The sequence below is a fragment of the Erpetoichthys calabaricus genome, chromosome 18 (genome assembly GCF_900747795.2).
Source record: "Erpetoichthys calabaricus chromosome 18, fErpCal1.3, whole genome shotgun sequence".
Taxonomy (NCBI): Eukaryota; Metazoa; Chordata; class Cladistia; order Polypteriformes; family Polypteridae; genus Erpetoichthys; species Erpetoichthys calabaricus.
In genome coordinates this window covers 27,544,960-27,558,055 of record NC_041411.2, presented here as the reverse complement: position 1 = coordinate 27,558,055, position 13,096 = coordinate 27,544,960, and the positions used below count along the sequence as shown (strand labels likewise).

Below are 13,096 nucleotides of genomic sequence, written 5' to 3'. Positions count from 1 at the left end.
CTTCCACTGGCATTAATGTAAGCACAGAAACTGTGTGGTGGAAGCCTCACTGAATGGATTTCCATGACCGAGCAGCTGCATGCAAGCCTCACATCACCAAGTCCAATGCCAAGCTTCAGATGGAGTGGTGGAAACGTGTTCTATGGAGTGATGAATCACGCTTCTCTGTTTGGCACTCTGGGTTTGGCGACTGTAAAATTTTCCCAGTATCCCAGTAATATCTTTAGAAACTAAAATACAGACTATTATGTAGAAAAGAAATGTCACGTAGCAAGATCATTGTGGTTAGCACCCGGTCATGATAGGTGCAAGTGCAGAGCGCGTAAGAGTGGCACAAATAGACAGCACTCACCTGCAGGCACATGAGAGATGATGTTAAGCTGTGTGGCCACTGGCATGTCTCCTTAATAATCCTGGCTTGGATGGCCTTACAAAATTGAGGAAAGTGAAAAAGATGTTGTTTTCTGTGAGCTTAAGTGAGGCGTGTAGTGAATGTGAATGTGCAGGCATTGAATGAGGCAGATGATAATTCATTTACCTGCATGGAAGGAGCCTTGAAAAATCAGAATGGTGTCCAAGGAAAGTGACAACAGTTAATATGAGTCCTGCGACACCCACCAAAACTATCCTCCCAGGTCATTATAATACACATCCATTTTCATCTCCAATAATGCAGTTTCTTGTAAGAAAGTAAAAATCCCGGAATGCATTGTGAAAGCTCAGGGCGCGTACAGCCGCCCTAACCCGACACAGACAGGCAGAGAGGCGCGTTTAGCACACAACACCCGGTTTATTTACAGTTCTTCTCAGTGCACAAATCAACACAACCCAACACAGTCCCTTTTTCTGCCAGTCCTTCCACCTCCACTCTTCCTTAGGCTTTGTTCTCTTCCTCCCGACTAACTAGCCCCTTTTTATAGGGCACCCGGCAGGACTCCAGGTGCCCAACAAGCTTCTTCCGGCCACATTTCCAAGTGTGATGGAAGTGTGGCCAAATCAGGCCCTGAAAACGTCCATGCGCCCCCTGGCGGTGGTCAGGAGCCCCAGCAGGGTTGAGCTTCCATGCTCATGACTTGTGGCCCAGCTGGAAACCAAGGGGGCTGCACTCTGTTGGGCCGAGGAAGAAGCTCTTCTTCCATAATCAGGGCGTCCCAGCTGGATAAGGGCCCCAGCCCTCCGCCGTAGCATCTACTTCATTAACTGAAGTATTACTGTACATGCAGGAAGATACTGGGTGGTTTCCACTGGCAATTTATTCCATAGCTACCTTGCAGGCTTTTGAATTTGAATGGCTCATTTATTTCAACTGTTCAGCTTATCTATATATAAACATCCTGGGAAAAAAAAAAACTGCATCCCAAGATGAATATGTACAATAAGAATGCATGGATGAAAAACTGAAACAAAGCACCAGGAGGATACTTTCTGTAATATCGCATCTTGGAAGATTCTTAAAGTAAATCTGTCACATGATGCCATAAATGTTAGCGGCTTCAGTTTAGGTTGCTCCTTCTTTACTCTCTACTGATTCCTAATAGAGTTTTGCCTCTATCTGATTGCACAACTATTACTGTAAGTGTCAATCATCTGTGTCCATCCAGACAGCCTGATGTCTGAGCGTCCACTTGGTAAGCTTAACAGAGGAAAGTCAGGGAAGGATCAGCAAGTGGTAGCCTAGCTTTTACTTGGAGGTTTAATTGAAACAGGCAATTGTCCCAGTTGGAAGTGGGAGCGCACTGTTCATAACTCGATACCTTGATGTCCACTTGGTGTCCATCTGATTGACCTTATAGTACTTGTACCATTTCGCTTAGAAACATGAGGGGGGTACCATTTAAGGGTGAAATGTTATGTCAGTCTGAAGTCTATGACTTAAAGGCAATGATAGGATGATGAAGGTCATAATAATAACAGCAAAGGAAATAATGAGTAAGAACTTTCCAGCACAGCCGGGTGACCAATCTGCAATGAAGCCGATACTCAAGACCCTCATTGAAACCGATAAGACTGAGCTGTTGAAAGAACGACACTGAACAGCCAATACCCCTGAACCTTGACAGACAGACCATTTGTAGACAAAAGTGCAATTGTGGCTCAACTCAAGAGAGAGACTGAAAGCCTACTCCTTACTACTCAGGAACAGGCACTCGACACCAGGTACCACCAGAGGAACACAGCAGGTTGAGAGCAAGTGCAGAATGTGCAGCAAAAGCTGAGGAGATAGTCGGCCATATCATCGCTGAATGTGCAATGCGGATTTCTACTGAATACAGAAACCAGAACAACAATGTTGCCAGCTATCGGCATTGGTCGGTCTGTGGTGAACTAGGTGGAGAAATGTCTGAGAAATGGAACCAGCACATGCTGGAGGCTGTTGTCAATGCTGGAGACACTGCCATCATGTGGGACATGGCAGTGCAAGCTGACTGTTTCAGCTAATCACCCAGATAGAGTGGTCCATCACCAGAAGGAAAAGCAGTGCCTGCATTTCAACATTGCCAGATGACAACATCTTGCTCAAAGAAGCTGAAAAGCAGAGCAAATATAAAGATCTCAAGAACGAGATCAGCAGGATGTGGGGCACAAAGACTAGAGTTGCGCCAGTCATGGTCGGTGCTCTGGGTACCATCAAGAAAGGATCTGAGCTGCCATGACACCATATAGCCCAAGATGGACAGAAGTTTGTTACACATTCTTGTTGAACCTGAGGCCCCTAGTGGGGACAAAAACACTGAAGCAGCTGCTGGCAAATTACTGCGATAAATAAATAATAATAGGTAATATACTGTGAGATTTTTGAGACCCGGCACACACCCCCAACTGTGCTGTGTGTTGAAACAGGCAGAAACTGGTTATCTGCCACTGGTTCAACTACAAGTTTGCAGGCTCACCATGTAACGTGTCTGTCGCCCATTGGTTGATTCGGTGAACACTTAAAACTGGCCGCTGAACTGACCGTGTGCTCACTTTTCTGTCTCCTCTCTTGCACAGGAAGGCTGTCTGTTCTTGTAGTGTCAGAAGGGAGTAATTGCAGGACGACGTCATTGTCACTGCCTGCATGCCGCATGTGTGTTTAAGTGACAGCTCCCGTTTGAATAAATGCTGTCTTCACAACGAGAAAGCTGATTTATTTGTTTAAAAACCTGCACTCACGTCCTTCTCTCCTGTGCAAGTCTGTGACCCAAACATCGCAAGATATATATTGTACAAATGAAGAGAACAACAAATTATGAAGAATTAGGGTACTCCCCGTTTAATGTCTAGTTTGAAAAAAAAGGAAAGAACATCATAGTGTTTACACGTTGCATTGTTAAAAGTATGATCAGCTTTCTGTTAAGGAGCTAAGTCACCCGTGGGGGTCCTAATCCAGCCCTGATGCCACAACTTCACATGAAGCTGATTGTCACTATTAAGCCATCACGACAAGCCACCAATCAGCATGAAGCATGTACTGGACCAGCGTCCCCTTCTGGACGGGCACTTCCCCCTGCTTGCAAAGACCAAACATACATTCAGCACTTTTCTCTCTTAGAGACATGTTCACGTAGAGGTGGAAAAGGCATCTGTCATGAAGCTCAGAATCCATGCTTGTAGAAGGTTTCTCTCAAGTCTCTGGCGGTGTTGCCTAATTTTAGTCGCAGTTCGTCTATTAATAGATCAGAACATGGGATGAAGCTTCAATCGGGGCTCAAGCAAGGAGTAAAATCTAGAAATTGAGCAGCGGAGGTGGTTTGGCTGGAATTAAGGTGGGAGGTGTGACAGGGGAGCACAAAGAAGAGAGAGAGAGACGAGTGATTAAAAGGCAGCCGTGGCCGTAAAGCTGGGACATCTGGTCAGCGCAGATTAGAGAGCCGAGCCGCAGGAGCGCCAACCCCATGGACTCGGGGGTGGGGGGGGACTCTCCTTTTATTCCCCACCCTTTTCCAGGACACTGGGCACTACTCTCGAGCCACTGGACTGGGACTATCTGTCCTCTGCACGCTAATTAAAACATTGAATTCCACACCCAGCACTTCACTCACCACTAAACACAGAAATTACATTTTATTTGTTTATTATTTACTGTGTCGCCTTTAATTAAAAATGCAATCAGTTCAGGGGAACGAGACCAGGTTGGGGGGACGGGGGGTGGGGGGATTGGTTGGTTTGTTGTTGCCAGTTTAATTTTTTTTTTTTCCCTGCTTTTTCCTTTCGATTTTGAAGCAGAGACATTTGTGCAAAGAATACTAATCTGCACGAGAGAGAGCGAGCGAGCAATTAGAAATGGGGAGAAAGCATGCATTCTTATCGGTAATTGTGCTCTGTTAGGAAGCTACAGGGAGCGCTCGGCTAAACCGAGAGACAAATTATTCCCCCTCTCTCTCGCGTTCTGTCTTACTCTCTCTTCCCAGCTCTTTTAAAGCCATGGGTATAACTCAGCATTTATTTCACATAGCAGGACTGGACGGGTCAGGCAGTCTGCACCGTTCTTCCATAGTACTTTCTTATGAATGAAAGACATTAGTTTATTTGACAAGAGGAAGGAGCAGCAGCTGACCTTATACCAAGGACCCTGGACCAGAGCTCTATTTTGGGGTGACACCAGTGCAGAGATGCCGTGTTGGCTTCCTAAGACCTCCCACGTTTCCCCTTGATTCTGCTCATTGTGGTGGCTTTTGTCCAGGGAACTCTTACAGCATAACCACGCCTGACACTTAGCTGGATGAGCCAATAGAACAGATGTCCATAATGGCCGGCCAGTGGCAAAGCTGTGACCTTGACTTGATCGCAAGATGGGGAGAGAGCATCAACCGTAAAGATTACTCCAACTGAAAGGGCTAATTGCAGGTCTCCCTGCTGGTTTAGCCCACTGTTGGAGACATAATCCAAAAAGAAACCATTTCTGGAATGTATCAGTGGTATATCTCAGATCTTTTTAATGGAAATAGCAGTGGGAACAGCTGACTATGAGGGCGCTCTTTCTGAATCAGCCATTGCTGCTGCCCTCACATTGAGAGATCTTCTTACTGGACAAGTTGGTTGAAGAACTTGAATCTGAAGGATTTTTACAGGCAGAGTTCTCACACTCTTCTAACTGGACGAGATAATGGAGTTCTGAGCCCAAAGTTATTTTACTGGGCCGTGCAATTAGGATAAAAATTTGCTTACTAGATGAACCCTAACCCCAAAAAGATTTTTCTTAACTGAAAGAGGTTATTGCACCTAAAGATTTCGTCACATACAAACCAGTGGACAAGGTTCTGACCCCTAAAACCTTTTTTAATGGATGAGCTGGAGGGAGAGCTCACACACAGCAGAGAATTTTCTTACTGGACAAATTAATTGGATGAGTTCTGAGCTCAAAGGTCATCTTACTGGACAAGCTGATTAGACACATACTCATAAGGATAAAGAATTTCTTGCTAGAGGTGATCTGACCTTAAGGATCCTCATACTTTACAAACTAATGGACTGCTCTAAGAAAACCTTTTGGAAACCATTGGCCCTCAGGGCTAAAATTTCTTATAAGCCCATGGCAGGGCCGTAACTCTTGAATGTCTGCCTACTTGATGAGTCCACAGAAGTGTTTATTGGATAATTCATTGGGAGATCCATCACCTTGAGCTTTTTCTACATTGTAAGGGATATTGGAGAGCTGTGATCACAAGGAAGCCTACGGAGGAGCAATAAATTTGTGTATCGTCCAAATGGAGTGACTAATGAATGAGCTACGACCCCAGATGGACTTTATCTTATTAGATAGGTGACCTTGCAGTAAAAAATAAAAAAGTTAGATATTTAGCCACATACTATGGGGACAATAACTTGGAATAACTCAAGATATAAAGTAAAATCCACACTGACGAATAGGTCCAAGCCATTGTCCCACTGTCACTGGTGAGATTTCCTGACTGTTGTGTGAGTGTCAGATGGCACTAGGCCTAGTTGATTTGGTGATGGCAAGGAGCCCAGATGTCAGGCAGTTCTGATATGCTCCAAAAGGTGGCCCCGCAGCTGATAGATTAACAATTTCATCCATTAAGGTAAGCAGCACAGCCTTCAGTCTCCCTCTTACTCACCTAAGTGTCACTCCAGGTAAGTCTAATTAAGCAGCTGGGCTGGAAGGATGTCTGCTGTCTTCGAACCCTTGGATCAGCCATAAGCTGGATTTCCAAGACTGAGTGTAGTGCAGGAGCAGAATAATTTAACAGTTGCACTAACAGCAGCGGCGTCCTTGCTTGACACAACTATAAATTACTGTGTCGGCCCTGTAGATGGCAAGCTGAGGAAGTGATCAGGCCAGAAGCTGACTTCTTTATGGAAAACACGGCTTGAGGCAGCAGAGATCAGACGTTCCTCTTGGTGACAGGAGCAATTTATTTTACATCTGCTCAGCTCCTTGAGCTCAGCTCTTGGCATCCCAGCAACTCTGTGATCTGAATTTCTGTTGCCACACTCGGGATGGTGGGAGGCCCTGTTTGCCACACCGGTCTGTAGTTTACAGGCCCAGCACGTCTTGAAACAAAGAGGGTGGGCTGCAGAAGATGGTCACTAAAGTGACCTTGCCAGCATGTAGCTGACGGGAAAAAATGGGCCGAGGCTTGACTTGTGTATTCTAAAGGTCAGTACTGGAGGCTGCTCAGACGTCAACTGACGAAACTCCGTTCTGGGCCTCTGCACTCCTGTAGATTTGTCACACTCTGCCACATGCAGCATGAGTGCAGGTACCAGCCCCTCCTATTCCAATCTTCAACATGGGTGGAGACGTCCATACTTGTCCACGGAGAGACATTCACTTTTAGTTGTCTTTAGGTAGCAATTTCTCAGCAAAATTATTATGAGATGGCCAAGGTTCTCCCCTGAAGTGTTCAGAGAATTTCCTGCTTACACATTTCAAACTCAAACAATTCATACACAGAGAACTGGGAAAGGTCACGGCTTTCCATGTCAGAGAGCGGGTGCCAGGTTTTACTTATCTGTACACTAGAAAGTGGCGCCCACCTCTAACATGTTTCTCTCAGCAGCTACCCAAGTATAGGAATAAAAACACCAGCTGGTACTCAAGCTATAGGTAGCAGGTCCCCTTCCAAAACCCATAGCCAATTTCTGGTATGTAGGAGTAAGTAAAGATGCCACATCTTCACCTTTCACTTTACTACTTTTATGATTCTCGATTTGTGTTCTTACCTATAGGTAACTACTTACTTCTCGGTTGAGGTCGAGCACCCAATATAACCTCCTGGATGGATTACCTTCCTCCAGCATTTTAGTTACTCACTGAATAGATCTTAGCGGGTGACACATCTGACATGCCCTGGTGGGCATTTTCCAATTGATGGAATGGTGACGAGCAATAGCTGCCAATAATTTAGAATATGTAATTTGTATGATTATTAAGATTATTATTGGATTATTTAGATAAGATACAACTTTTAAGTGAATAAACTGGGAAAGCTAGATAGTGTGCATTTAAACAGGAGTTTAGCAGGCTGGTACCCATTTAGACAGAAGCTGTGATAGACTATAAAGATGTTTTCCAAAAGAGCGAAGATACTGGGATGCATTCAAATACATTGAAGAATACTGGAAGACTTGAAAATGTAGAAGTAAATAATACTATTACTATTAGAATGTATATGTTTAAGCTCAGATAAACTAACTAGTGTGTATATGCTTGTAAGAAGACGTAAAATAGGTGATGGGGCCTGGCCATCAACATATTATCATATTTAGCTAAAAGCAGCTTCATCGACAAGTAACAAAACTTTTTGAAATTTCAGCTATCTGATTTCACCTCATGCAGTTCTTGAATAATCAGCCACCAAGAGAGTGCTCTGTCAGGGTTTCCCCCTATAGAACCATTCCCTTGCTCACTAGTATTACATCTGGCCTCAAAAGGCGAAGACAATAACAGATAAAAACCAATTAAAAATTCAGAGCTCCTTGAAAATGAGTTTGTAAATAACTCAGTTGAAAGCCGTTGTGCATTACTTAAACTTGATCCTTTAAATAAGGAGGGTGTGTTTGCATCAAAGTTCATAACGGCAAAAATGGATGGGAGTAGAATGCAGCCAAGCTTATAAGAATACAGGACAGGAAAGAAAAATGCAGTAAAGCAAAAATATAAAAACACGTGGGTACACAGTTATTTATTACCTCTGTTGAATTAGTTTTACAAATGTTGTGTGGTATAATCACTCCTATCATAAATGAACATGGAGGTTTTCTTTAAGTGTCGCTTTAACGTTTGCTGTGTTTATATTTAACGACAAGATGACCATCGCCATGTTACTTTCAGCTGTGGCCATCACAATAATGTGACCCAGGGGCAACTTGCTGCAGCTTCTTAAGGAATTTCTTTCTTTTTCTATCCACCCTGGGTAATGATGTTCATCTGCACCCAGCCCTGCATGTAGGCCCTCCAACCTGCAGGGAAAAACTGGGGGGCTTGATGGCAGAATTGACATTTCAGTCACCATAAAACAAAAAACTCACACTGTACCACTCCATCTGAACTAGTGTGGTGCTGAGGTGTCACCCGTTGCATGGCTGCACTCTGGTCCTAATCTGGGATTTTGAGGTGGTTTGTCATGTGGTGGGTGCAGCAATGCGCTGTTGTGAACGCGCTCTTAGAGATTCCTACGCACGCTGCTAGTTTTGAAAGTGCGTAAAGCACACGGGAATGTGATTTTCACAGGGCTCTGAGTTTTTCACTACTCAGCCCCTTTAAGGAGTTTTCTGCTGAGGCCCATATGCCCCGTAGAGGTGAAGGTCACAGTTATATGAGTTGTCAGGAGTTTTAGTGTGGACAACAATACTTTCGCAAATAATGGAAATACTCGAGCATTTGATTAAAAATGCTGTTTTTAAATGAAAACATAGTGGTGTGGATGTAACCTAACTCAGGTCGTAAGTGTTAAGACATTTATGGCAAGTTGTGTTCGTTCAGGTTAAATCCTTTGGTAATACTTCAGTTTAGGTACTGCAAAAATACATCAATTACTCATTTACTATTATGTAACAAGACCTTAACATACACTTCTTTGGGTGTTTGTAATACTTACAAGACATTGGTAAGGTGTGTATTCATCTTTGCATTGTGTACAATGTGACCTACTAAGAAAACTTTACTTTGGAGTGGTCTGAGGTGGCTTTACTGAGACACATTTCTCTTGATGTTACATATTCAGTGTAAGATCTGTGAATCCTTCATATTTACAAGTCATTTTACCATCACGCCAGACAACACAGAGATGAATAACCGATCTACTGATGTATTATAAGTGTTATGAAGACCAAAAGAAGTCTTTTGTTAAGGTCTTATTTCATCAGAGTAAATTAGTAATAGATGCATTTATGCAGTTCCTAAACAAAAGTGCTACCCATCCTTCAATCTGAGGTAGTGAACTGGGAGAAGATGGTGGTCTCTGTTCCTGGCAGAAGCAGACTCCTGGCCTCTGTTAGGATATTTTGTGCAAACCTTTCAAGGGTAGCCAGTCTCTGTTCAATACTCTTTCAAAGGTAGCAAAGTGGGATCAGGCCGTGTTCAGTGATCCCGGCAGGAGCAGGCTCCTGGCCTTCCCTAGGGTATCTGGAAGTTCAGCCTATGCAGTGGGGGACACTGAGAACAAGGTGGGTCTCGGCAATTGTTAAGGTATTCAGAGGTTTAGTGTTGAATGCTTTACTAAGGTAGTCAGCCCTTTTATGAAGGTTTCCAGAGGTAAGCATGTGTGAAACAAGGTTACAAATTTAGGCATTTCCAAGATTGACTTGTCCACCATCATTAATTGAGCCTTTGTAGACTAAGGTGCCTTTCATGGACACTTTCATGATAAAATAATACCCATCTAAAATATTGAGAGGTTTATTTACTTTGAGATACGTGTTCATGTTTCTCAACATTGGAAGGTCATCACTTTCCTTTTTTGTCGTATTGTATTGTAAATCTGTGTAAGTACTCTGAGGCTGAACGTAATTAATTTTACTCAGAGTAAACTAAATTCAACTTACTGTAGATACAAGTGTATAGCACTCTAATCTGATCAGTCCTTGCTGGCTGGGCACCAATGCCAGTGTCTGTCCAGTATGAAGGAGATATCTAACTGATTTGACTTGCCATATTGCCACCACCACACAAGCTTGGATTGACTTCTTAGTTTTGGAGGCCATGTTTGTTCAGATGTTTAGTGCTCTCTCCGCTCCACTTTCAGTGGACAAATGAACATTGAATTGGATAAAGACAATAACAATATTTATTTATAAGTATAACTCCAAGTGCTTTACAAGGAGGAAAAGAAACATATAAGTTATAAATGTGGTAAACGCCTCCAATTTTGATGCCCCAATAGTCAGAGCTACACTCCAGTGTTCCCAGTCATCATCATCGTCAATTCTTTAGCGGACAACTGGACGAGGCAACAGTATGCTACTGTAGGTACTGATGAGTTTTGGACATCCCTCGCGACTTTCTTCCAGCTGTTTCAATCTTTTGTTACGACCTTGGCCTCTGTTAGGTTGAGTCGATGTAGTTTGAGGTTGTCTTCAACTTGACGTGTCCAAGTTTTCTTCGGTGCATTTCATTGTATCTTCCAAATTGCTGAGCAGTTTCGCCATAGCAGTCAGTAAAGGCACCAGACTGCATTCATTCTGCACACATGGCCAAACCAGAGTAGTCTTTGTTTATGAAGTTCCTCAGCTATACTGGGTTGTTGGAGGCATCTGATCCTTATTGTTTTGTCTTGTCGGTGGCCTTTGAGTAAGATTCGCAGAATTTTCCGTTCCTAGTAGTGCTGGTTTGATCCACATTAGTGGCAAAGGACTCCAACACAGAAGAAGAGGAGTTTAAATGTAACAATTTAAATGAAAAGGGAACTAGGCCCTGTGTGCTGTTAGGAGGGGCCTCTCGGTGAGTCTGCAGCGTCACGCTCCCTGTAAAAGATAATTAAATCATGAAGCATGTAAACACAAATTTGTATATGAGAGTTCAGCGGATTGCTCTCCATTTAATCAAGCTGGCTTTAGAGACTGATTAATATTGTGCATCTCAACTTTTAGCGAACAATTTAATATTAGTCTAAATTGAAAGTCAATGAAAAAGAAAAGCAATGTCAGTGAAGAGTATGTGCAGTAAATATATATATATATATACTGTATATGTGTATATGAATATACAAATAAGTTGCCCCAAATGACAAATGATTGGCCAAGGCAATATTAACACATTTGAAATGCCTGGCTAATCTTTCATAATGGAGTGTCGACTAATGGGTTTATTGTGTTATGGCTCACAATTAAACGGCGCGTTCCATGTGAGCACAGCATTCATCACTGTCGTATATTTTAGTTTTCAGTAAAGATAACATCTTGTGATAAATTATTGATTCTGGGAGCCGACAGACACAGTTTCCATCTCTGCGGCAAAGAGGGCCCGGGATGTGTCTCCTTGCAGCCTGTGTCGCCTTTCATTTCCTCACATGCCAGGAGGGGGAATAAATTGCCTTGATGTCATTTAATATTTCAACTTGTGGAAACAGAAGAGAACGGAGTATGGAAGTGGATACAGGCAAACACAAACCAGGGAAATAAAAATGTTGTAGTACTAAGTTGACATCAGTAATTGTGCTTTACCAGAATGTAACCTTAAAAGCTTCTTAAGTACCTTTAGTGTGACTCAACCAAATTAAGAGGATGCAATCTTTTATTTTGTGTGCTTTATAAAGCAGCTGACAGTATTAAATTTAACAGTTCACATTAGCCTCCATGTGGTATAGCTCCTTTTATTATGAATATCCCTCAAAACTGATGAATACCACATTACATCTTGCATGTTCTTCACGTGTAAGGTCCAGTGCATTAAGTCACACGCTCAGTGTCACACAACTCAGAAGTACTGGGATGTGAAATAATGCTTATGGCTTACAACCAGAAAAGTCAATCTTTAGAGTCATATAGGAGCTTTCATGGCAAATGCCATCCATTGTATAGCACCTTTCGTGGCAGATGCCATCTCAAACTACTCCACATTTGCAGCATTTTCAATCCCAGATGTGTTAGGTCATTTGCTCAAAATCTCAGACCCCAATATGAATTCTTGGTCTTATGGGGGATACAAGTCAATCAGTTGTCATACATGGGTGATTGACGATCACCTTCAAGGCTCTTCTAAGGTATGCAGAAGAGGGCGCTGACACTAGCAGCCTTGTCTCTGCAACTCAAAGAGGGCATCTGACCCATCCCAACATTCAAAGAAGCCCCCTCTCCTTCCATTTGGAGCCCTATAACTGTGGGTGTCCTCAGAACAGGATGTCTTTTTCCAATAGAATGGAGATCCTGAATAGATCTACTCAACACGAGTTGTGTTAAAGATAGGCCGGTTAAGGCAATCTGCGAGGCCAGCAAGCTTGAAATGTTGTTCATGTGGTGCCATTGCGCACTCTTTTTTGTTTGTCAGAAAATTAAGTGGGATGGCCCAGTTGGCCACCCATCTATTTCTTGGGATATCTTTGAGTTATTTGGACCAGTCAAGATTTGTTTTGTATAATGTGTTTCATGGTGAATATTCTCACTAAACCCCATGCATAAGAAAACGTGAATATTCTATCAATTAAATATGAGTTAAGTCCTGATGGTTACTGAAACAGTGGGGTTTGGACCTTGAAGTCATCTCCTTGGCTCTGCAGCCTTACTCTTTTCACGTACAGCCTGGTGAACACGTTGGGATCAGGTTAAGGATTTTAAAGTCACATGGCATGTTATGTTGTTGCCATGTGGCTACTCTACAGAATCCATGGCCGAATCCTTTGTCTAGGAACAACTGTGGGCACTTTGTTTTTCCTATTGAACCAACATATTGAGATTTACCAGGTCATGTTTGCTTCACACTCACCAACTGATGCTGCCCTGAGTGGCCAGCTCCTGCCCCACAAAAGGCAACGTCATGATGTTCTGCGTGTTTGTGTTTCAGCTACCGTCATCCTGAATGAACTGAACTGGACGGCTGCATTGGAGGAGGTGTTCATACAGAATCGCAACGAGGACCCGTCCCTGCTCTGGCAGGTGTTTGGCAGTGCCACCGGGGTTACCCGATATTATCCAGGTATGAAATTCTGGGATGCAA

At 43.2% G+C, this 13,096-nt stretch overlaps 1 protein-coding gene across 1 annotated transcript in view; it reads left to right on the top strand.

Annotated features, from left to right (window-relative positions):
* Positions 1–13,096, top strand: part of cacna2d2a (calcium channel, voltage-dependent, alpha 2/delta subunit 2a) — a 667,325-nt gene that overhangs the window by 509,320 nt on the left and 144,909 nt on the right. The window contains exon 7 of the mRNA XM_028824557.2: positions 12,944–13,075. Coding sequence (XP_028680390.1) covers positions 12,944–13,075 — 132 coding nt within the window. The remainder of the gene's footprint in view (positions 1–12,943; positions 13,076–13,096) is intronic.